Source organism: Lampetra fluviatilis, chromosome 1 (genome assembly GCF_964198595.1).
Source record: "Lampetra fluviatilis chromosome 1, kcLamFluv1.1, whole genome shotgun sequence".
NCBI lineage: Eukaryota > Metazoa > Chordata > Hyperoartia > Petromyzontiformes > Petromyzontidae > Lampetra > Lampetra fluviatilis.
Genome location: NC_136275.1, coordinates 33846699 through 33870622, shown reverse-complemented (window position 1 = coordinate 33870622; position 23924 = coordinate 33846699). Strand labels below are relative to the sequence as shown.

General features: G+C 44.0%; 1 protein-coding gene across 1 annotated transcript in view; it reads right to left on the bottom strand.

The window, feature by feature from the left end:
• MYO15A (myosin XVA) overlaps positions 1 to 23924 on the bottom strand; it is a 160194-nt gene that overhangs the window by 33107 nt on the left and 103163 nt on the right. The window contains exons 32-50 of the mRNA XM_078861186.1: positions 23749 to 23821; positions 23260 to 23442; positions 22145 to 22269; positions 21135 to 21226; positions 19616 to 19733; positions 18964 to 19020; positions 17842 to 17909; positions 16976 to 17095; positions 16552 to 16576; positions 15418 to 15571; positions 14166 to 14259; positions 12559 to 12691; positions 6928 to 7055; positions 6425 to 6484; positions 6158 to 6233; positions 5193 to 5308; positions 4384 to 4502; positions 3690 to 3831; positions 2329 to 2440 (exon numbers count right to left, since the gene is read on the bottom strand). Of these exons, the coding sequence (XP_078717312.1) occupies positions 2329 to 2440; positions 3690 to 3831; positions 4384 to 4502; positions 5193 to 5308; positions 6158 to 6233; positions 6425 to 6484; positions 6928 to 7055; positions 12559 to 12691; positions 14166 to 14259; positions 15418 to 15571; positions 16552 to 16576; positions 16976 to 17095; positions 17842 to 17909; positions 18964 to 19020; positions 19616 to 19733; positions 21135 to 21226; positions 22145 to 22269; positions 23260 to 23442; positions 23749 to 23821 (1995 nt within the window). The remainder of the gene's footprint in view (positions 1 to 2328; positions 2441 to 3689; positions 3832 to 4383; positions 4503 to 5192; positions 5309 to 6157; positions 6234 to 6424; positions 6485 to 6927; positions 7056 to 12558; positions 12692 to 14165; positions 14260 to 15417; positions 15572 to 16551; positions 16577 to 16975; positions 17096 to 17841; positions 17910 to 18963; positions 19021 to 19615; positions 19734 to 21134; positions 21227 to 22144; positions 22270 to 23259; positions 23443 to 23748; positions 23822 to 23924) is intronic.

The window sequence follows — 23924 nt, the reverse complement described above, 5'->3', positions numbered from 1 at the left end:
TAAAAGCCATATGAGAATATGAGGAGTAAAAAGTAACGGTGGCGTTTATAAGGGGGGGATTAAGGGGTCGTGAGGTGAGCTAGGAAAATAAGTGAGTCTTGGGTGCGGAGCGGAAACTAGTGAACGTAGGTGACTGTTTAATGTGGAGGGGAAGTTTGTTCCAGTTAAGGGTGGCGAGAAGAGAAAAAAGAACACAAAACATAGATTGAGCACAAGGAGAAGGAGGAACAGAGAGAGACGGCAAAGATTGAGAACGAATTGGAAAGTGAAGGACGTCTCTGGGCACCTGGCTGAGTCACAATGCGCATCGTTACCCTGTGTGGCTTGCTTGATGCACGTGCAGAGATAGATCTGCTGCTGTGCAGCAGTATGTGCATCCTATTCTTGGGTTTTCTCGGTAAAGTCACGTAGGTAAAAAATTCAAACTAAAATTAATAAAAGTAAAATAAAAATCACGACGTTTCGGAGGCAACACAAGCTTCCGTCTTCAGGCGGAACCGTCACAGCACGATTGCTGCATCAAGTGAGATCAATTCTGTGACGGTTCCACCTGAAGACGGAAGCTTGTGTTGCCTCCAAAACGTCGTGATTTTTATTTTACTTTAATTAATTTTAGTTTGAAATTTTTACCTACGTGACTTTACCGAAAAAACACAAGAATATGAATGCTTGCAGTCACGAAAGCTTCGAATCTAGAATTATGTGCATCCTGTATTCTGAAGCATACGTGCACTATGTGCAAGGTGGAGTAAGCTCATGCAATCGCAGAGTGACATGCATGGTGTAAGAAGAATAGATATGCACTTGCATATCCGTGCAAGAGCACCTCTGTTACTAATATTGGCAATTAAAATCAATCTTAGACATGATCATGCAACTATGTACACACATTCATGGAGTGTAACACTGAATGGGCATTTACAATAATGCACATAACCGCACACTGGGCTGTCTTCATCCTAAAGGTTATCTTCAAAAAAATCTGCTGACGACCCAAAGGACCGCTTAGTTCCTCTAAAACCCCTCCCGTAGCCTCCGACTAAAAACTCCATTTCCTAAAACTTTGGTAAAGAGGACTACCCGGTTGCTGCTTCCTGTTTCTGGGACACCCTTGTCGCTCAGCTAGAGCTTGGTTCCCTTCCTTAACTCCACCCCTCTTTACTTCCCCATTAAACCAAAAAATTAACCCGTAAAAACAACGTTTTTCACTATAAATCCTTTATATGCGTTGCATCGGTTTTATTTTATTATTCATTTCTGTTTTTCTTGAGTAAGAGTTTCATTTTTATCACATTGGTATTTTTAATTAAATATGAAAAAAAAAATCCTAAAAAGTGGAAAATTTAGGAAAAAAAATTTCACGAAAATAAATTGTCACGCACAACGAGTCTGTGTGCAAAATGTCAGCTCGATTGGATCACGGGAAGTGGGTTAAAAAACGACCTAAAGATTTGCACGGTCGTAAGCGCGCAAGCAAGCAAGCAAGTGAACTTAATATAAAGGATTCAAAAACCACAGCATACTTGCAGCTGTACCTAACTTCTTCTTGGCGGCTCTTCCCCCCACAAATTTGCACTGTAATTTTTTTTAATTTGCACGTGTCTACATCACCATTGCACAAAAATATTGAGTTTCTTTGCACTTGTGCCTGATATTTTCTACTGTATTTTACTTGAGCATGTTTGTTTTTCGAACATTAAATATTTCGCTTGTTAGCTGCGCAACATTCCTTAAGGAGAATGTAATTGTCCTCTGCAATAATGATGGGTTTTTTGTTGTTGCCGTCCTCACGCACCACGGATCTCCCTTGTAAAATCGCCGTGCAATTGGCTAAACGGGATCATTCGTTTTTTTTAACAACATTTATTTAACAAATAAAATTAAACACGCATGTGATGTGACTTAAATGTAACCTGCAAACTGCTATATGTCCATGAAGATTAACACACACATCATCTCTCACAAGAACAGCTATACTGAATATGCATAGCACGTGAAGACAAGCCCAAGCATAAATACAAACACAATTTGAATGGTCTGACACTGAAGAATACGTAGACTTGTCAGCAAAAAAAGGCAGACAACCCAGCAGAAAATCACGAGAGTTACAGATAAATAACAGAGGCAAATCAAAACTATGAACATTTCGAACACAATACTGCAGACGCAAGACAAACAGATTTTGCAATTCGTCAGCAACACAAGCAAACAAAAAAACACAGAGACGACACAAAAAAAACATTGTGCTGACAAGCAAGCTGAGCATGCTGGACTACAAGAGGGCCAGACGTAGACCCAGACAGACCGACAGAACGCGCCGACCCTCACCTGGCTCCAACCCGTCCAGGGGCAGCAGCTTGATGAGGTCTCCCTTGTGGAAACTGAGGAGGCTCCGGTCCTCCGTGGAGTAGCTCCTCACCGCGACCACGTAGTTCGAGTCCTGTGCAGTACAGCGACATCGGTTTTCGCAGTTGTGCTTTACGGCTCTTGTGATTTCTGATTTCTGATTGTGTTTTCGGGTTTTATTGCATTTCTGAGGATTTTCTCCTGGGAGCTTCTCAGTGTTTGCAGAAGCTCCCCTGCACGCTGGACATGGTGCCGAACAACATGCGGTACAACAACAAAACACATTTAAGGGTTCTGCAGTACAACTGGTATTTATAAAGCATCCTCGATACACCGCATCTCAAGGCACCATACAACCGGGCCACTCCAACAGCAAAAATCAGAATCAACAATGAAGCATGTCTGAATGTGCCCGACACTGAATCAACACGCATTCCTAGCAATGCCAGGCTGATATTAAGATTGACACGATCATTGTGAACCAGACAATTTGTGATCATCATTGTGTTTGTAAATGGACAGCGCTTTTGTGAATCTACTGCTGGATGAGGGTCTCCCCACGCCATGCATGACGTGGGGGTTATTCCGATTATACTTCAACACACTGGTTAGTACATATTAGTGAAGGTGGGGAGCACAAGTACAGTACAACAATAAAAAAATGTATGCACTGCCCTTTGCTGCACACCACGTAACCCTGCAGATCTATGATAACCTATTTTGTACAAAGTGGTTACCCTTCCATACACTATCCAGACACAAATCCTGCTAAGCTTCTGAGATCCGTATGTATGTTGAACTTCTTTCGTACCATACGTAGCCAAACGTGTAAATCGGAGGTGCAATTATTGTGGAAGTGTAATGGGCTGATCCCATTACACTTCCACAATAATTGCATATTCCGGGTAATTTGATCACGTATAAGACTTTTTTGATAAACCATTTTGGGTCTTAATTGATTGCGTTCACGCTTACGGTGACTTTCAGACCGCATTCCATTTCTTCTCCCCCCTCCTCTTTTCCCGAACATAGATGGACTCGTCCATCTGGCCAACTGCCAAATCGCTGTCCGTGGTGCTGACGTTAAGAAAAAAACCGCCACTTTTTTCAAATTTTCTTGCTGTGGATTTCACACCTGATGATGATTGCTTGTGTTACAGTCGAAACATCGTGAGAATTTTTATAGTTTAATATTTTGTTATTTTATTATTTCCCTTCTACGTGGCTTTACCGAAAGAACCAAGAATAAGAACACGTGTAAGACGTTTGTTAAAATGCTAGTACATGGTAGCAGGTGGTGCCCAACTTTCTATCAGCCACTCGGAGAGTGAGGAGTGCTGCACCTTCTTGAGCTCGGTGATGAAGTGGTCGACCATGGCCTTGACGTGGGCCGCCTTGGGAGAGAAGAGAAGCAGCTTGTCGCGGGACAGCATGAACTCCAGCGTCTTTGCGTCCAGCAGCGTCACAAACAGCACGTCCGCATAGCTGCACGGGGTACCGGTACTCATTAAAGCTCCAGGCACGGCTCTTACAACAGGTGCTCGCTCACTGATATTGCTGACAATCAAAACAATCACTTCCTTAAATATGATCAAATTAACATTATCACGTTGGATGCTGTTTAACTTGCTAAGGAAAATGTAATTTATGTATATTCTTTTGCACCGTACGTAGCCAACCGTGCTAATCAGAGGTGCGGGGAAAGGACGACTAAACACAAAAAGCAGTTCTAAAGAAATGATTTTGCTAAGATGGGCCAATGCCTGAAATGTCCCCTATTATATATTAGATTTTTTTTAAGGCAATGTCATAGCGTTGAGTTTTGTTAGTTTAAGTGGCCATTAGCTCTCCGATGTGTTTTAAGGTTGTGCCGCTTGTTGTTCTACATCATGTCCGACGTTTCGCCCCATGTGCTTCATCATGCCGAACAGCACACGGCACAACGTGAAAGCACAACGGGAGGGTTGCGCAGCGCAATCGCTCAAGCCTGCGCAGTTGTGAAGTGTTCACTATTCATTGACGCCAATCACTGATCACCTGTAGCTGTGCAGCACACGCAGCTGCGGCGGATCGGAGGGTCGCGCTCGGTGCGGCGCCAGCAACTTCACCCCCTTGTGGGAGACGCCCAGCATCTGTACCTCAGTGCCCGCGCTGCCCTGCACCCCAACACGTACAGACGAAGATTGTCCAGGCTCGCAGTTGAGCCTTAGAGACTGAACTGATAAAGAGGTTTCGATTTAAACTTTTCGTGACTGCAAGGATTCATATTCTTGGTTCTTTCGGTAAAGTCACGTAGAAGGGAAATAATCAATAATAAAAATTAAAAATAACAAAAGGCGCTCTCCTCCTCTCACCCAGCTTAAAATACGCTGCCAAGCTTAGCAGTGTCCATTACGACGCTATCTTTCCGACAGCTCTGTTTCTTCACCTGAGGACGACTGCTTGCGTTGTGGCCGAAACGTCGTGAGAATTTTATTTTATTATGTGAAATTTGTATTATTTTATTATTTCCCTTCTACGTGACTTTACCGAAAGAACCAAGAATAAGATAAAGAGGTGTTCGCGTGTGCCTATCAAGGTTGGCACCGCAAGCGGGCGGGCAAAGTGGCCAGCATCACACATGTCCGCATGTCTGTGTGTCCCCACCCTGGTGCTGCTGTTTACTCACTACACCAGGTACTCATTTAAGGCCGAGTCAATATAAATGACCAGAGCTCGTTCAGATATTCATCACTGATGTTGATAGTATTTGGGCATCGAAATGGGAACACTGGGGTTCAGAGTACAATGCGCTAACCACTACACTACCACTCCCTACAGTGGCAAAGAAAGTGTCACACGCGCACCGTCGCAGGGAAGAGACGAGCGAAGTACGTGGCCCAGTTGTCCCTCGCAGCCATGATGACCCTCTTCTTCAGCAGCTCATCAGCGGAACTGGCATCCGGACCCACACGGCAGTCCGCTACCAAACGGACGCATTCCCAATCAGCAAACTGCGTTACTAACCAAACTCTGGAGGGCAATGGTGTGTGTGGCCTCAGATTAATGGGATTTAAATGGCAAGGTGATGTAACTGGGAGCGTGCTCACTGCAATAGGCAATGATCACACTGAGTCCTGCATATGAGGCAAGGTAGCACAGCAGCCCATGGCAAAGGATGTGGACTCCTATTGTAACCCGGTAATTTGAGTACACACAACACACAGATTGACACTGCTGTACACAAACTGAATAGGCCCGAATCACGTGGGGTTTTTGCCTCATCCATCACTTATTTGGAACAAAAAAACATCCCCATTCCACATTACACATTTCAAAGGACCCACTAGTCAACCCACAATTACACAATTGTCCGAGGTGACCAGGGTTATGGTGGAGATCATCATGAGGAAAAGTTCTGCAATCACATGTATATTGATCGAATAATCACTATTTTTTTTTATAAATACAAGAAAATACACCAGCTATGCACAGGACAAATGTGCAACAAAGCAAAGATCAAGATCAAAATAGTCATAAACATTTACAATGTCAATCATTATAATAAAAATATTAGTCTAATACAAACCAGAAGCCAATTCTTCTGACATCTGCAAATTCAGACCGCTGTGTTAGCACTACCAGAAATTTGAAGCTACGTAATATTTCTGTTAATAAATAAATAAAAACATACACCACGATTAGTGACCCATTATTGCTGTCAGAATGCCCGCCATCAAAACACGCCACACAATGTATTTACCCCTAGCCGATTCAGTGCACCACACAATCCTAACTCTCCAATTTACCGACGAATGTGTGGGAGACTTACCCAGCATGCTCTTCATCTTCTCGCGCTCGCCCGGAGTGATGCGCAAGCACGTCGCGGAGAACGTGTCGTGGACAACCTGGCCACGTACACAGCACGATACACTATCAGCTCAGCCTTTGTAATTGTGTATGAGCATCAACTTCACAAACCTCACAGCGGCATTCAGGGGGGCTTCCTATTACTTAAATAAAAATTAAAGCATCTCTGAATTATCTTTGAAAGAGAACCGTTCTGGTGGTGGTGGGGGGGAGGGGGTGGTGTCCACACCTGTTTGAAGAGGAGATTCACCACCATGGGGTTGTTGAGGCTCTCCTTGGGATAGAACACCTGTAGAACCACAGTGGAGGTGACATTCATTAAAGTGTCGAAAGGGGTAATGCAAAGCCATTACCTACAGCGTAGAGAATAATAAATAAATACAAATCACGAACATATTGGGATATAATTATTGCGGCCAAAAGAAAAAAACTGTAGTCGTTAATCGTTACATTATTACGTGCTTAATGAGCACGCACATGGAAAACGCCTTTTAAAAACCCGCACCTTTAATTATGGTCGTGAACTTTGATTTTTGTTATTTCAGAAATATTTCGTCAGGAGCAATGACAAACACAATATGACGACATCATGCCACACGACTGCATGGTAACATGCCTGTGAGAAAGAGAGACCCCTGAGCACAAACGGCAACAACAACAACAAAAATCAACAAACGTGTCAACAACACTGCCTTAAAAGGACAAATATAGTGCAGATGGTGGGACACATGCCTCCTTGCGAAGGAGGATTTTCCAGGGCACTTTGCTGTAGATGTACGTGTGGTCGGTGGGCAGCTGGTGCAGCTGAGTCTCCACTCGCTCCTCCTCAGGCTCAATGGGACACAATCCTGAATCTTCTTCTAGCACAGGTAGAGATGCAATCCCCATTCAAGGCATTAATGACTTCTAGATTTAAAGCTTTCGTGACTGCAAGGATTCATATTCTTAGGTTTTTTCGGTAAAGTCACGTAGGTAAAACATTAAAATTAATAAAAGTAAAATAAAATAAAAATCACGACGTTTCAAAGGCAACACAAGCTTCCGTCTTCAGGTGGAACCGTCACAGCCACGACAGCTGTGATGGCTGTGACGGTTCCACCTGAAGACGGAAGCTTGTGTTGCCTCCGAAACGTCGTGATTTTATTTTATTTTACTTTTATTAATTTTAATGTTTTACCTACGTGACTTTACCGAAAAAACCTAAGAATATTAATGACTTCATCACGTAGGTGTCCACTGTTGTGCTGTACAGCTCTCTGATTTGTTTTATGGTTGTACTACGTGTTGCTCCTGTTGTCGTTCCTGAAGGAGCTTCCCCACATGTGGAGTGAAACGTCGGACATAATGCCAAACACCACACGATATGACCCGAAAACAAATCATATTAGTTTTACTGTTTGGTGCGGTAAGCTCAGCGCATGAAAAACTATTCACCCGAAAAGTTAAGAAAAAACTGCCATGATTTATTTACCATGATAAACGTTCATAAATCACGTGAAAGGGCTATTACAATTAACTTTAGATCACATAGCACAGTTTTACCAGGTAGGGATGGGATCTAAACCATTTGAAGAGTTAAATTATTGCAGCTGAAAATCAAAGCAAAATAGGCATCAAAAACGTTGCGTATTGAAACAGATGTAAATAATAATTTAGATCCCTTTATCAATCTACTGCTGAATGAAGGCCTCCCAATGCTGCCATGTTTTGACCACGCTATTCAGTTTGGGTTTGTGAAATGGGAGGGTGGCCAGGACTGGTTAAATTACACTGGTCAACAAAAAAAAATCATTTTTTTCTGGCCTGGATTTTTGCAGCTGTTTTAGACTCATTTTAGGGTGCTGATTCCAAATCTGATCTCAGATTTGCTCTATCACATATCATTTTTATGCAATCAGCATACCCCATTTTCTTTGATTTTACCCGAAATTAACTCTGTCACTTATGATTGCAAGTTGCTGCGAGTCAGTGACTGCTTTAGTGTCAAAATATGGTGCTGTATTTTTAAAATAGTGTGTTTATAATATCATTTTATGTAGATATCCACATTTATTTAATATTTTTCTTCTGCAATTTTAATTGAAAATGCAATATTTGATATCTCAAAAACCTGATGTGATAGACAAAAACTGATTTGGAATCAGCACCCCAAAATTACCTTAAATCCGTTGGAATACCTTGTGCCAGAAAAAGCGTGTTGACCAGTGTTATCAATAGCCACTGATGTTGGCCTTGTGCTGGAAATAAAACTCTTGTCGCCAGATTCAAAGAGCTCTGAACTACCGACTGTGCCACCACTGCACCCAAACAATTAATAGTTAAAGCAATAAGAAACCCCGATAGAGCAAGCTTTAACATATGGTAACCATTTTCCGGCAATATTTTCAGAGGTAGATTCATGAACCTGTTATGAACTGTACAATATGTTCCACAACCGCTATCTTTGCATGCCTGTAAAACCCTTATCAGTGCCTACCTCATTACAGACCAATTCAGACCTTATTGGTCACCCTTATAAATCTCAACGTTCATCCTACAAAGTCCCATCATAAGGGAGAAACACAAACGAATAGACACATTTTTGTTGTCCGTATTGGAACGGCCTTATGGGCCGGAAAACTCAATTTCCCTACACAAGAATACGGGGTAAACCGTATGGGTTGACAGGTATGTCTTTGGTTTAGAGTCACCAAAAGATGTGGGCACTGCTGATGCTTGTTTACGCAAGAGGATATTTTAATCCACCCCCTCCCCGTGCCAAGCTCAAAAATATTAATAATGACGATGGTCCCTTTGTTCTCCACTTTCTGGATTGATATCCCACGTGCTGAGCTGGCATAATTCTGTAAAATAATCATTGACATGCAGATAATGACAACATATCAACATGTCAAGAGTAAGTAAACACCATGGAACATCACTGTGTTAGTTACATCCATAATGAAGCACTACACTAATCCACTATTGGCTTCAAAGCAGATTTTTTTTTTAAGGCCAAGCACACAACTGCAGCGATGAGAAAGTTTTCAAACTCTAGGCAAACATGTCACCATGATCTACAGATGGAAAATGGCAAGTAGCTGACAGAGTAGGCATGTTGTACGTAGAAGTTGTAAAATTGTGAAGCTGACTAGGTTGTACCCAGTGACTCCTAGCACCCCCATCTCCTTTACCTTCCCCCAGCCAATGCTATGGCTTGTGGATCCAGAACTTCTTTGGCGTGGGTTTGGGGGCATGTTTTAGATGTGTTTAGGCATGGGGGTTGTTTGAGCCAACGTGACCACACTGGTCATTGTTGCTGAAGGGAACTGCATTTGGCTGTCCTCTTAGTGAGCATCTCACTGATATGGATTCCCCATTCCCTTCTTTACCATACCATGGTAAAGAAGCTCACCATGGTAATGGTAAAGAAGGCTGCTCACGTAATAACATTGCCAACACCGAGTATTTGTGCCGTTTTGTGATGGTGGTGAAATTAGGTAAAACTAAACATATATAATTTGTATTTATTTTATGGCATTATTGTTACTGTTCTTTAAAAAATATGCAAACACTTCCCATTATCAAAACTGGGAGAAAGTTGGTCTCGGCAATAATTGGTATTGAGTGGCTGAGGGAAAAGGAAGTTACTAATTTGCGAGGCTGCTCGTATAACCACACATCTGCACAATCACAGATGCCGTTAAGTTTGGCCCAGTCTCAATTTTAAATTAAAACACAACATGTTTCAACATACATTACAGAATGTGCAACACATACGATCGGTCTCTATACACTGTGCATTGTGCATTTTGAGAGGAAAAGGCTGAAATGATGTCAAGACAACAACACTAGGGGAGAGCACATATGCCTCTGCACACATTAAGAACCCTCCACCAGAAAGTGCAGACAATGGACGATGAGTTTAACACGTAGGCATTCGCGACCAATATCATCCATAATAGAGGTTTTTGGGTTAAATCGCGTAAATATATAAATGTGTCGTTAAAACCCGCCACCACCCGACACAGCCAACTAGTAAGGGTTATTATGTAAACAGAACGTGCCAATTCGTCACTAGTACAGCACACCGGTGTGTTGGTGAGCCAAGCCACAACATTTACAATCTGAGTACGACGTTTCGCCAGTAATTAAATCTAAGGGCTCGCATAATGCACATGCATAATGTACGCTGCCTCAGTAATCCCCCCCACATTGTGCAAGAGCGCAGAAGCGTGGTCACCACATCTACGCCTCTATATTAGGAACGAAACAGGTAGACTTCTCCACAAATCTGGCTGTCGCCTGATGAAGCTGGTTGTAATTACTGGCGAAACGTCGTACTCAGATTGTAATGTTGTGGCTTGGCTCTCCAACACACCAGTGTGCTGTGCTAGTGACGAATTGGCCACGTTCTGTTTACGTGACAACCCTTACTAGTTGGTTGTGTCGGGTGGTGGCGGGTTTTAACGACACATTTATATATTTACGCGATCTAACCCACAAAACCTCTATTACGAATGAACGATGAATGGGCCAGATTGAGAGTCCAGCTTTGGAAGATACAGTCATCTACAAAGGACAATGGTGAGTGCTTAGCACATGCCCTTCCAGGATGGTGCACTCCATTCCAAAGCCAAAGTGCATCATCTCATTAATTAGCACTCATGTCTGCATCATGTTGTGATGAGTTTATAAGGACTGGAAAAGGCAGCATTGATTCCTTTCCAAAGCTGGAGTCTGGGTGCCATCTGATAGCAGGTTACCTCCGTTGATAATGGTCTCAGTTCCAAACCTCACAGAGACGCCGCGCTTTGCTGAGCATGCAAAGGCAATGGAGCGAAACACCGTGGAGTTATCGAAAACAAATTATCAGATAAATTCACGAAAGTAAAAAAGGAACCCGTAAAATAAACCTGTAACTTTAAACACTTTTTTTCAAAATTAACCAATGTTGCGCTTTTCATGTTACATGTATTTATACAAACAAGAAATATTAACAAGGTTTTATTTTTCAAGTATAAAAGTAAAATGACATACACAGTAACATTAATATTGTTGATAATACTTCTGTATTGCTATAATAATTACAGAGGCACAATGACTATTCAATTTCGAGTAACTCACCTGCTAGCGATGGTTTCAGGTTTTATAATGGCTCCAAGTAAGGGCCACTGAATGAGGATTTCAGCAATGAACCACATCTCAGGACTTGATAAGGTTTTAATGAGTCACTCACTTATTGATTGTTATAATTAATCTCATTATGCTTGTTTACCCAGGAACGCCTGACTGAGACTTATGACTCTTATTCAGGAGGGTATAGAGAGTCTGTTGTTGTTTAATCAAACAAACAAAACATGGCCCATGCGAATCAGTATCGCCGAATGAGAACATCAACTTAATCATGGTTATCATAAGAAAGATAATTCAGGATTAGGATGATGTTCTCAGTAGGCGATACTGATTCGCACGGACCTTGCTTTTTGTTTAAATCAACAGACTCTGTGTATCATGGGACCTTTTTTTACGAGTATCAATGTATGAAAAATAAGAATAGTTGTTATTTTTTCTTCCAATAAAACAGCTGTTAAGATGTTCAAACCTCAAATAGAAACCTTTTGCAAGATAAGCCACCCCAAGATATAAATGTTCTGATAGTGCCTTATCTTTGTACTTTTTGCCGGTTGGCATTCTCTAGTCTGACACTGGTGAGACTAGGCCATAAAAAGGGCTGTCTCTAGTGTCGTTAAATCAGTTTCAAAGACAATGCATATATTATTCGAACATGTTTGTTTGTATGTTCACCACAAGTACTTGTGGTTAATGCAGACTTGATTCCTCTAAAAAGGTTTCTATTCGGTGTTTTAACATCTTAATACCTGTTTTGTTGCCAGAAAGGGTCAAACCTATTCTTATTTTTCATACAGACTCTGTGTACTTTGGGGGATGCAGTTACAAGCCTTCTGACAAAAAAACGTTCTCCCATGCATCTTACTGCCATTGCAGATTTGTTCTCGGCAGAACTTAAATTAGTGCACAGGAATTCACGGCCATGCGTGTAGGCGATTAGTGCAGAAAAGCACATGCGTGCTCAATAGGGCATGCTGGGTTGTACGTCACACATGTCGTGTGCAGGACCTGGGGCTTCTTACACCATCGTATCCCAATGTCGCCAGCCACAAATAATTTCTGTCCTCTGACTACAAATTTTAGCATCGTTGAAGAACAGCGGATAACAAGAATGTAATTTCCCAACAATGATTGTAGATATGAGTGTGGGTTTACAAATTGATGGAAGTAAAAAAATTATAAGCTGGGTGTGCATAATAATAATAGAAACAAAAACCAAGACACACGGAGAATTCAGAGGGCCTGCCTCACTTTTCATGGAGCGTCGAGAGTCGCTGAAGGGCGGGGGAGGAGGCTTAAAGGCCGGTGGGTCTTCTCGTGAGCCCAAGGCCGCCCTCGCTTCTGCGATCTGTGACCTCTTCCGCTGCAGAGCATGACCACATCCCTACAAAGACAAAGATCCCCCGTATAGCCTTAACGGACTGTAGGGGCAAGTGCTGTTAGCGAGCATCTATGAAGGCCGGAACGGTACACGAACGAGGGTGTGGGTGGCCAGCACCACGCCCGACCGCCTTTGTCTCCCCAGTGGCGATGTTTACACACCGCACCAGGTACTAATTTAAGGCTGAGTCGACCTAGGGGAGGCCCAGGACTGGTTCAGATAATCGTCACTGGTCTTAGCCGTGAGCGGGAATCGAACCCGGGTCGCCAGGTTCATAGCGCAGCGCGCTAACCGCTACACTACCGATCCCTACATACACACAACCACACACGACCACACACGGCCACTCAACTACACACAACCACAAAACACACCCAACCACACGCAACCACTCAACCACACAATCACAAACCACAAAATCACACACAACCATGAACACAAACACGCACAACAACAGCCATGCACTACTAAGTGGCAGTAATGCCTCCATAGTGCTTGTATCAGGCTGGATGCACAGGTGTTATGGCTTAACTGACTGAGATGACTGGGCGATGCACCACCTGTGTTCCGCACTGTGCCAACTTGCTGTACTCTACTCGTTGTTAAGAGCATTGCCCCTCCACCCTCCTCTGTTGCTGGAGGGCGGCTGGCTCCAACTGCCCAGTAGCATCCTTCATGAACCTCCTCCACAGACATTGCTGGCAACAGTCGTGATCCACTCACCCCAAGGTTCTCCTGCACCACAACAGTCCATCTCTTCTCTAGACCATACTGCCCCTTTTATCCAGCCAAACAGAAGCTGCTTGGGGATGCGGTGGCTGAGGCAGATTCCATTTCCTTCGCAACGTGTGACTGCTACTCATTCTTCCACTGCCAAATCTGCTTCCGAATCTCCTGAGTGGAAACTGGCGTAAGCCTCCTCATTCTTGGGCATAGGATATCACAGATAGTGAGAATGGGACTACTATTGTCTTTCAGCTAGCTGGAACACCTCCTTTATCAGACAAGGTTTTTGTGGAGATCTGGACCAGATACCCAGTGCAGTCCTAGCAACCGCATGAACCACAGTCTTGAAACTTGCCCATTTACCTTCAGAATTAAATGGGGGAAAATGCAAACTCCAGCTTGAAGCGATGATCAAATTCTCCCTTGCTACCTTTGTTTTTGCTACTCTAACAATAAAGGCCTTGGCCCGAAGCACTGGTAATGTTTTCCTAATATGCATATATTAATCGGTGAAACTGGCACAATATAGCACACGATGCTGCCCATACATTATTAATACTGGTAGGAACCACCTGGTTCCACCAGTCCACAGGGGATTATTGTGTCCGTCCGTCCTGCATCCAAAAATGGGAGGGGTGGGGCTGGGTGGAGAGGGTGGGGAGGGGCTGGGTGGGGAGGGGAGAATACCACACACACAACTGGGGCTGTGTGCCTGTAATCAACGTCTAAATGGTGAGTGGATGTTGCTCACATGAATGTCTGGTGCTCGAGGCTTCATCTGTAGGATCGCCATGGCCTCCATATGTGGATCGGGCTTCTTCACAAATGCCTTTCCCGTCCCTCTGCTGCTCCAGAAAAAAATGCATGTGCACAAAAGTGACTTTGAATTGAACGAGTGGACATTTAGAAAGGCGAAAAAAACAATGTAGCTAACTTTCGATTTAAAGCTTTCGTGACTGCAGGGATTCATCTTCTTGGTTCTTTCGGTAAAGTCACGTAGAATGGAAATAATAAAATAATAAAAATAAAACATAATAAAATAATTCTCACGACGTTTCGGCCACAACGCAAGCAGCCGTCCTCAGGTGAAGAACAGGTCTGTCGAGAAGACAGAGTCTGATTGACACACCCCAGGCTTGGAGCGTCTATTTAAGCTGGGATGGAGGGGGAAGAGCGCCTTGACAAAAGAATTCGCATATCAAGAGGAAGTCTTTTATTATTTATTTTATTACTTTATTATGTTTTATTATTTCCATTCTACGTGACTATACCGAAAGAACCAAGAAAATGTAGCTAACGTATCTGTGGAAAAAGTCTGCGCTCCAACCCTCCATTGTAAGATCAAGAATATGCCTGACTGCCTGTATGCAATACATATTCCCACTGTTCATTTACAGATTCTTTCAGATGCAGTCAGATTTACATGCTCTGCAAATGCAAATTGTAATTGTAGAGTTTGCAGCTCAAACTAATGTTAATGAGCTTCACGTTTATTCCACCACTCGGGTCTAACACACTGTGTCATATCATCCAAATGGTTTTCAACCACCACAGCACAATATAAAACACTTAGTATTCTGCATCTTTCCTCAAACTGTTTGACTTTGGAATTGTCTTCCATCTTCTATGTTCCGAAGATGTTCAAAACTTGCTCAATTAAAACAACCTATTATCCCATATGTTACACTTTCAAGAGTGTTGTTGTGCATTGCTGGCCTTTGGGCCTATGCTCAGCAATCAAGATATGATAAAAAAACGTGCAGAGAATCCTCAAGCAGAAATAAACAGCCGGACACCCTAGTTTCCTGTCATGTGCAAAATTACTCAGAAAGTAGTTGTCCCAACACCCCAGGCAGCTGCCAAGCAGCTATTTAGCTAAGCAGGTACCTACCCAGTAAACGTGCATTGTCGGGCCAACATTGGCATGCGTTTGGAACCGTTGGCCCAACGTTCCATTTTTACCGAGTAGCTAGCATTGAAGGGTTCGGGTTAGGGGAACATACCGCGCGAGGCCGGCCTGTGGCTCAGCGGGCGGCGCGAGCGTGGTGGCTGGCTGAGTGTGGAACTCCTTGATGATGTTGCGGATGTTTTGTGTTGGCTCGGGCCGGTAGTCGCGGCTCAGCTGCAGGGGCCGCATTCGCCCCTCCCACTCTCCGTCTGCCGCAACAAACGCACAGGAGTCCTGATATTGGTAACCATTGCATTGTGTAATGTACGACTCTTTGTCAAGCCATCACTAGAACACATTCCTGCGGAGGGAGCTGGTAGGAACGTTGGGTTGCTCGGTCAATGGCCAGGTTCAACGGCGGCGTGGTGTATTCCGCAAATATTGCCGACTGTGAGGCGGGCACAAGCCGGCGTGAGTAGGTTAAACGTTGAGTTTTATAAGGGCACCACGGGGTGACCAGCCCCTCCCCACCCAGCCCCACCCCTCCCACCCGCCACCCATCCCCACCCAGCCCCTTCCCACCTTCCCCACCCAGCCCTCCATACCCTCCCCACCCTCCCCTCTCCACCCAGCCCCACCCCTCCGATTTTTGGATGCACGACGGATGGATACAATAATCCCCTATGGGCTGGTGGAACCAGGTGGTTCCTACCAGTATAATGGTCTCTCCATGCCGTATCAGTTGTTTGATCATACTTCACCACGCTGGGCAGTGTGGGATGAAGAGGAGATCCAAGCACAGGTTTAGATATCACTTGCCACTGATGTTTGCTGTGGTCAGGAATCTAAATACTCGACACATTACTAATGAATGATTTACTAAAGTATTTACCATATAGTGTCATTGTAATCATCAATTTAAACGTGCTGCTTTAGCTGTGGGTTTTACTGTGTCTCTCACTCTTTAAGAGGGGATCAGAGCTACCTTAATACGTGGTTTTGAATCCTATTGGAGGTTATCTACCTGATGAAATAAAATGCATTTACACCAGCGGCTGTGAGGATAGTTTTACTCTGGGAAGATCCAAATTCTACATCAGTCCATGCTGAGCAACAGACATGTCATGTCATGGAGAGTACCCTGAGTGGTTAATCAGATCTCACTCACATTGTAGACACAGACACAAATGCCTTGAGGCTATGGCACAATTTGTAACAAACTCTGAATTACTCTGATATTATTACATACCATCCTGATGCGGGTAGCTTGATTGCTGAAAAAAATACCACACCATATAAGTTAATTTCTGTCCTTTCTTTTAGTTTTCACACACCTATTTGAAATTCACATCCTCTGTTTATATTACATACATGTATACTATGCAACGCAGTTACAGTACATATAGGAAGCGTACTCCATTTGCTTGACATATTACTATAAATAATATGTATTTATAATCGGTTAAGTGAGAATAATTATACGTCTGTTATTTCCCCAAACAATGTAAGTGGGAAAATTCCCACCCATTAACAATAGATCATCGTCTCTCAGATGCGCCGCACTGAGTTTCATGCAGCATCGCTGAATTCCAATTGGTAACCACCTGCACTGGTCACCGGAACTTGAGTGTCTCTCAACTGGGAGACACAAACAGCTGGCGCCCCGCACTGACCTCGGCAACTCCAGCTGCTGCGTTGTTGCCATCGCCTGCTGCCGCGGGGCTGGAGGTCGCAGCATTGGGCTCGGAGCCCGGCTTGTGTTGGTACATCATTTGGAGAGCCATCTGCTGGGCCTGCGGGCGTTGGGGACATGGCGTATGTCACACAATTCTAATGCGATTGTGTTTTGTTTTTGTTGTGCGCTCATATGACCCAGTGGGCCCCGCTTCGGTGTTTAGGTCTAATAGGGTGAAACGCAACCTCAGCGAGCCTGGTAGTTACACCGTTCGTACATAATTATAATCGAGGAAAGGAGATTGAGGTGGCTGAGCGGCACACGTGGCTTCCCCCTTTCCAGAGCACCAGAGGTGAAGTCAAGAGTATGCAAAGGCACAGCGAGAATTTCATCCGAGTAATGTTATTGTTTGCAGTATGCCTGATATACATAGTCATGCAATGTTACAATTATATATGCAAACATATAACCATTTTCCAAATAATGTTGGGCGACAGGGTGGAGCAGTGGTAACAATTGTGCCTTATAGCAAGAAGATCCTGGGCCCGATTTCCTTTGCAGTGGTGCTCATCTTCCATTTACAGCTTGCAGCCCGTGGCGAAAATTCCACATTCCTGGGGTGGGGGGTTAGTTTATCGTTTGCATAGCCATTGTTGACTTTACCACAAGGTATTTAAGTGGTAAAACATCCTGAAAATGAATACACCTCCAATGCTGCCTTTGGGTTGTGTATGTCACCTGCTTAACCACACTTCCCCGAGACAATGGCGCACACAATGAGAGGAGTGTGCCCAACGCCGCTCGCTCGGTGAAGCGCACGGCAGGTGTGTAGCCTGTCTTGTTAGCGGCGTCGCATGCACTGACCAGCAGGTAGGCTTGCTGTTGCAGTAGGGCTTGCTGTTGGGCCATTACGTCAGGAGACATCACCATGGCTGAGGGCGACAACGAAGCAATAAGCGATGCATTGTGAAAAGAATCTGAGCGCCAGCGCAGAATTTGGCCCAAAGGTCCTTACAGCTTGATGCGTCATCTACATCTCTGCATTTCGTGAAGTTTCATCTGCATAATTGCTCTAGAGGAGTTCTACACCCCTAGCTGCCACTGCTATTCAGTGGCCTAAAATAAAATGTTTCGCTCCGGATGATCGCTGCAAAGTATGACCTGTGTTTTGATTTAGTGTGCTGATCTTAAAGGTACATTGAAAATGTTTGATACTCCGACTGATGCTCCTGCTGTTGTGGAGTGACTCATGCAGCCAGCTATGGCTGCAGGGTTTGGAAGTACATGTTGTTTATGTCGTTTATTGTGAAAATTCGGTCACAGTTCCTGTGATCACTGTTTCATTGCTTTTATGGCTTTATTTTGGTGATTTCAAAAACTTTTTTGGATTGGCCATGTTTGTTTGTTGTAGTACAGAGTTAGAATGATGGCCTTAATCTAAGTTTTCTTGTGGTTGTTGTTGTTTGACTTGCATCCCACTGAGATTTGTGCACACAGCGTTCGTTTACGGTGCTTTTTCTGCAATATTTTGCTGTCTTTTCTTGGATTTTCTGTTTGCACATCGTCACTTTAAGATGTTTTCTTGTTCATGATTTAGTTTTTTGTTTGTTGTGGTTGCACCCAATTCAAGAGCTGAATGGCTCACAGGGCTATACCTAATAAAACAAAACTTGAACTTGATCTCAAGTTTCTAGATTGCAATTTAAGTACTCACAGTGAATACATATCTGACTAACATTATTCAGTGTAACGTCCAATATAATGTCCAATATAATGATAATTCCACCAAGGTCTAAAATCCTTGACTCAATGTCAACAGTAAACAAGGACAGACCCTTGGTGTCAATACATCTGTAATTGCAGCCATTGATGTATGTATTATGAATGACAAACCGATCAGTTGATTCGACGAAGGAAATGTGGGCAGCTTCAATGGTTGATGAAGTGGTGGTTGGTGAATGAATGGTTCTAATGTATGGGTCTTACCCTGTATGCCGGGTAGGGAGACCATCTCCCCTGGCATCACCTGCACTACAGAGCCAGCTGCAGGAGACATCGTCAGCACAACAACACCCATCAATTTTAAGAGACTGCTCAAGAAGAACCACGGGCACCTCCTCTCATAACCTGGCCACGTTGGGACCGTGTCACAAAACCCGAAATACTTTCTAGGAAACCCAAGGGTGAGAGGCCCCATGATAATAATATTTTCAACTTGTAATGCGCTGCACAGTATTCAATCACTCTCGAAGAGAGAATAACACAGAGGCACGAACAACGACAAACAAGCAGGAATGTATTTGCACATACCTGCACGTGTACGTGTGAGCACACATGTTTGTGTGTGTGTGTGTGGCTGCGCGACAAATTCAACGACCTGAGTTCAATTCCCGCTCACGGCCAACACCAGTGACGATTATCTGAACCGGTCCTGGGCCTCCCCTAGGTCGACAAATGAGTACCTGGTGCGGTGTGTAAACATCGCCACGAGGGAGACAAAGGCGGCTGGGCGTGGTGCTGGCCAACCACCCCATCGTGTGCCATGTCAGCTTTCACAGGTGCTCGCTAACACCACTTGCCGCAACAGTCTGTTAAGGCTATACGGGGGATATTTGGCTTTGTTTGTGTCTGCACATACCGGGTGTCTGCTGGGGTGGTGGTCCTGCTGCCTGTGGGTTGGGCTGGCTGCTGGCACCTGGACCGACCCTGCCGCCTCCCTTGAGCTGCCGGCTGAGCGCCGCCGCGCGTTCCATGTCCTGCGAGTGGCACGGGGCACGATCAACACAGTCCCTGCGGTCGCCATTTGCCATCACCATGTCATATTACTTGTGTGCTTCCCATGCAGTAAATGTCGAGGTGCCCCGTGGCAGGGGATCCGCGGTGGCAGCTGTCCCTGTGTGGCACAAGGCGGAATGCAGCATCGGCCTGCAAGTGGATAAGAGTCTGCTAGTAGGGGTCGATGCTGCCATGTGTCGTGTTTGAGAGTAATTTATCTAATTTTGACCATAACACCTCACACACGGCTTACTCTTTTCGAATAACATCGTGGGATCTTTAACGTCTACTGTAAAGCAGGCAACATGTGTTTATGGTTTATACACTTGCAGTATTTAACCAGGGCAGCCGCTGGGGCTTGAATCTCTAACCTCGGCAACAAGTGACAATTGCGATACCCCGAGCCATGCAATGCTGAAGCTTAATTTTAAGACCACACATTATTCAAGAGGAGCTTTTGTCTATAACATAGGCTTAATAGCCTACACCTTTCTTCTAGATTTGAAGCTTTCGTGACTGCAAGGATTCATATTCTTAGGTTTTTTCGGTAAAGTCACGTAGGTAAAACATCAAAATTAATAAAAATAAAATAAAATAAAAATCACGACGTTTCGGAGGCAACACAAGTCTCCGACGGTCCCACCTGATGACGGAGACTTGTGTTGCCTCCGAAACGTCGTGATTTTTATTTTATTTTAATTAATTTTGATGTTTTACCTACGTGACTTTACCGAAAAAACCTAAGAATATGAAGCCTACACCTTGTTGTCACAACTAGAAATCCATTGTTCTAAAATCAAAAGACTGAATGGCTATATTTTTAAACAGCTAACCTCCGTCATGGATTTATTTCTTGATCTACCAGTGAGACTATGAAGTGAATGACACAGTCACGTACAGGGCAAGAGGTGTCCAGGTGGCAGTACAGTACAAAGGTACAGTAAGTTACATTTTGACTTAAAACTATCGTCACTGCAGGAATTCATATTCATTGGTTCTTTCGGTAAAGCCACGTAGATATACTTTTTTGCCCTATTTTTTCCCCCTCCACATTTAGGAACATATGTTTAGAGTATTTGGCTGCTATAAATTTCCACATAATAAGCCACTTCGTTGAGCTATCATTTGTGGCCAGGTCGCTTCTGAAATTTAGCTATATAATATTTCAGTAGGCCTTACCTGTTTAAAAAAAAACCCCATACTTTTCTTCAGAGTCAATAGGATATCTATAACTTGCATATGTTCTATAAGCTATGTGTTCATCTTTCTGTTTCTCAGGATGAATCTAAATAGGCACCTGCCAATTAACTATTTGCGGAGTCAGTGGAAATCCCCTCGTCTATGATGCTTTCGTTATATATTTAGAACTTCGCACCACTTACCGCTGCGCCAAATGACAGCACGGGGTCAAAGAGGCTGTCCAGGTACTGGTCCATAGTCTTCTGGGAACGCTGGTCACTGTTTGTCTCGGATTCTGGATAGAAGAAGGAATAGAAATTATGAGAGTCTGGGGTTTGACAGCCACCATCGAGCCATTGATTAATAAGTTGATAGTTTGATTTCAGAATGTGTTCTCCCCTGTATCGTGGATGTTATCAAATCCCTTGTGATGTCATGGCAAGAGTTGGCCCACTCAGAACAACTTTCATAGGCTCAAATACCAAATGCTAAATTACAATATTTACATGTCCATAATGTGCACGAAACAACTGTCCCATCACGAATATAATGTATCGGGTGCCCCATGTAAAATAACAATAAGAACAACTGTTAAATAAATCTACATTTCCTTTGGCGAATTTTCTCAATTTGTTAAATGGGGCAAAACACCACAACACAATGACACACCCTTCAATGAATGACAACAAAGAGTTATTGTCTATTTATAACATGCTTTGCTAATTCCCCACAGTGATTATTTATAAGGCAGCTTCACCCCATCCACTCATTATGCTTCATACAAACTCAACCAGTGGCTATGTGCAGACCGTGAGGCTGCCCAGACAAATGACCTCGCCTCCAATACCAGCGAGCGAAGCCCGAGGCATATAAAAATAAACAGCTTCGCAGCGATTCGACAAATTGTGATCTGGCGGTCGTGATTTGATTCAAGAAAGGCTAGTTCTTTGTTTAGTTTTTACCATCTCATTTGTATTTCTTCTCATTTCTGCCATCTCATCTATTAAATGTTGTCTGCTTCATTGTCCTAAATGTACTATAAGCATAATACGTGTATATGTGTATAAACCGGGAATCCATAATTCTTACGCAATTTGATGCGTCTATCTTCAGCAAAAAAATGGATGTTTAATTGATAAATCGATGCATCATCACATGCCTAACCAGGCCCCATTGGCATCAGTGACCCAGTAGGAGTTGGGAGAGAGCTCACCGGGTGAGTAGGGGCGGGAGAAATATCCATCCGAGTCTGAGAGGCTGGCAGGAGGGTGTGGGGGCGCCTTGGCACGAGGTGGGAAGGGCATGTCCTCGTCGGTCTCGTAGGCACTGCCACCCGACCTGCCGCGGAAACACCACGCCACACGGACGCACGCACATGCACCCATGTCCAACACAGCCTTGCTCTCACATTGCGTCACGTTGTGTCTATTTTTCTTCTATTCGTTCACCTGAACGTAACATTAACGTATAATAATATCCATGGATCGTAAACACTGTTATCTCTTGTAGTAGGTTTTTACCCTTTAAACTGGTACAAAACTGACACCTTTAAACAAGGCATCATGTTTGCAATAACCGCAACACAAGCAGTCAAAATGCAAACAAAAAGAAACAACTTTGATAATGGTAATGATATGCACTATCCTTGAAGTTGATTGGTCCACACCCGAGACAGCTTTCCTTAGAGCCTAGTCTCCATTGGTGTTGGACCAGATGACGCCAAAAGGCGTACAACTGCTTGTGTTGTGGTTATTGCAAACATGATGCCTTGTATAAAGGTGTCAGTTTTGTACCGGTTTAAAGGGTAAAAACCTACTACTATATTTTGCCACAGGTAAAGGAGGTCTCATGGTGTAACTGTGATCTCTTCTTCTATGTTCAATTCCAAGCATGCATAATCCAATCAGTCTTAGTTTGTCTTTTACTGTACGAATTATAAAGTATATTGTTATAGAGAATATTATATGATTATTGTAGACAAAATTTGTATTTTTTACAATCTATTATTATTCATATAAAATCAGATATAAACTGTGCCAGAACAGATTGACTGACCCATTCTGATCGATTCCAAGAAATCGTGAATCATATTGCTTGATTCAGAATCAAATTTTCAAATACAATCCGGGCCACACGATCGTGAAAAATAAAACATGAACCGCAGACCCTTGAAAAGGCACTATTGGTTATTGTTCTTGGTAAGGCTGGCAATGCTGTGGCAATTGAAGGCCAGAAACCTGTGTGCCCATAGAAGATGAGTGACACTCTGGGGTCCACGGTGGGAGGGGGGCGTGGAAGATGGGGGAGGGGGGGGGGATTGGCTCGTACGAGTCCTTGCCGTGACCGCTGTTGTGCTGGGGTGGCAGGAAGCTGCACGTCTGTGTTGGGAAGGAGGGCGGCAGCTCCAGGTGAGAGACGAGGTCGAGCACGTGCTCGTGACCCGGCAGCTCGTTCGTTCGTGCACCCTGCTGCAGGCTCACCGACCAACCCCGGCAGCTCTCGCTCGCGCCCCTAAAACATTCGCGCGAGCAATTAAGAACGTTGAATGTTTGGACTCGCGGCTTTTGGCGAGCCATCAAACAAAGACGGTTACTGCCTCGCGCGCTTTCAGATGCGCTTCTCTGGAGCGATGTACTCTAAAAAATTTAAACGAAAAGTTATCCCTTTAGAACTGCATTTCGTGTTTAGTTTCTTGTCCTTCCCCTGCACCTCCGATTAACACAGTTGGCTCCATAAGATGTGAAAGAGGTTCAACATACATACATATAGACATACATATGGATGAGGACCTCCCAATAACACAACGTGGAGACGCACCTGCGCTGCAGGATGGAGGCTCCGAGCTGCTCCCCGGTCGTCCACGACTCCACAGGGCACAGCAGCGTCTCACCTGATGGAGGACAGCGAGGGAAGAGGTTCCCAGGAGGAGATGAAAGATATTCTATTGTTTATACATGCTTACACCTGCCAGGGTAAAACGCCTGAGATGTTAT